We start from the raw sequence: 1,204 nt of genomic DNA on the forward strand, positions 1-1,204 counted from the left end.
CCTCGCCCAGGAGGCAGGAAACGCACGGACGGATATGCCAGGGCTCGCGGGAGACCTCGGCCCTGCCGGCGGCAGAAAGGGACCGGGCGGCCGTGGGGGGTGGGGATCTCACCTGATGTCCGGGTAGTCCCGCACCAGCACCCCCACCTCCATCTGGATGCTCGGCGTATCTTCCAGGCGGAGAACTTCGGCCAAACGGGGCACCACGGCGTCCAGCCACGAGGCCTGGGACTCCTGCAGTTAAGAGAGGACCCCGGGCTCACACCCTCGCCCCCAGTCAACGCTTACCCCCTTGAAACCACCCTCTCCCGAGGCCCCGCCGTTTTCTCGTAGGTAAAACCAGGCAGAGGGCGGGCTGTAGTCAGAGATTATCTGGAAACTTTGGAAATTTGAAGGAAAATCCGTAATATAATCTACTGTTTGTAGATAATTTGGGGCTCAGGGACAAAATGTTACCACTGGGGAAACTGGACAAAGCATGCCAGAGATCTCTCTCCGCGCTCTTTCTTATAAACACATGTGAATCTACAGTTATCTCCCCACAAATTAACAAGAAAATTCCAAGGACTCTAGGTTAGAAACTCCCGGGATAGTCTGAGTGAGACTCTTCCGGTCTTGATGATTATAACTGGGTACAAATAAGATTTGCTGATTTTAAATGCTTGGATTTGGGAGCGCTCAAGTTCTGAGTTTCTGTTGCATTTAGCGACTCTCTGTGCTCGTAATAATAGCTAGAGTTCAGGATTCCAGGTCCTAAGCCCCTTTGACTGATCGAATCGCCACAACAACGCATAGGAACCATTTTTTCTCATTTGAGCCCAGACTGAGCTCTCGCCGCCGGGAGAAAGCCCACTTTTTACCCGCCTCTAGAGAGCAGAGATCAGAGTGTTACAGTTGGGTACAAGTTGGGTGAGGGTCTCATTCTAAGCCCCCGCCCCGGGCTATCGAGTCCCCAGATTCCCGGTTTTCCTGGTTTTGGAGCCCCCCCGCCCTCTGACCGCACTGACCAGCCGTCGGAACAGCCTCTCCAGCTGCGCGGCGTCCTCCCGGAGCCTTCCGGCCACGCGGCTGCGGGTCCGCGCGGAGCCACAGCGCAGGCGCCCGCGGAACAGGGGCCGCACGTACTCGACGAGCGCCCGCCGGTGCAGCTCGGCCACCAGCGCCTGGGGACCGGGGAAGCCGCGAGGGGGTGTGAGCCGTCGAT

The 1,204-nt window shown here is 57.6% G+C and overlaps 1 protein-coding gene across 1 annotated transcript in view; it reads right to left on the minus strand.

Annotated features, from left to right (window-relative positions):
• Positions 1–1,204, minus strand: part of EXOC3L2 (exocyst complex component 3-like 2) — a 14,634-nt gene that overhangs the window by 4,804 nt on the left and 8,626 nt on the right. The window contains exons 8-9 of the mRNA XM_010852592.1: positions 1,008–1,163; positions 113–234 (exon numbers count right to left, since the gene is read on the minus strand). Coding sequence (XP_010850894.1) covers positions 113–234; positions 1,008–1,163 — 278 coding nt within the window. The remainder of the gene's footprint in view (positions 1–112; positions 235–1,007; positions 1,164–1,204) is intronic.

The sequence above is a fragment of the Bison bison genome, unplaced genomic scaffold (genome assembly GCF_000754665.1).
Source record: "Bison bison bison isolate TAMUID 2011002044 unplaced genomic scaffold, Bison_UMD1.0 scf7180017864313, whole genome shotgun sequence".
Classification (NCBI taxonomy): Eukaryota; Metazoa; Chordata; class Mammalia; order Artiodactyla; family Bovidae; genus Bison; species Bison bison.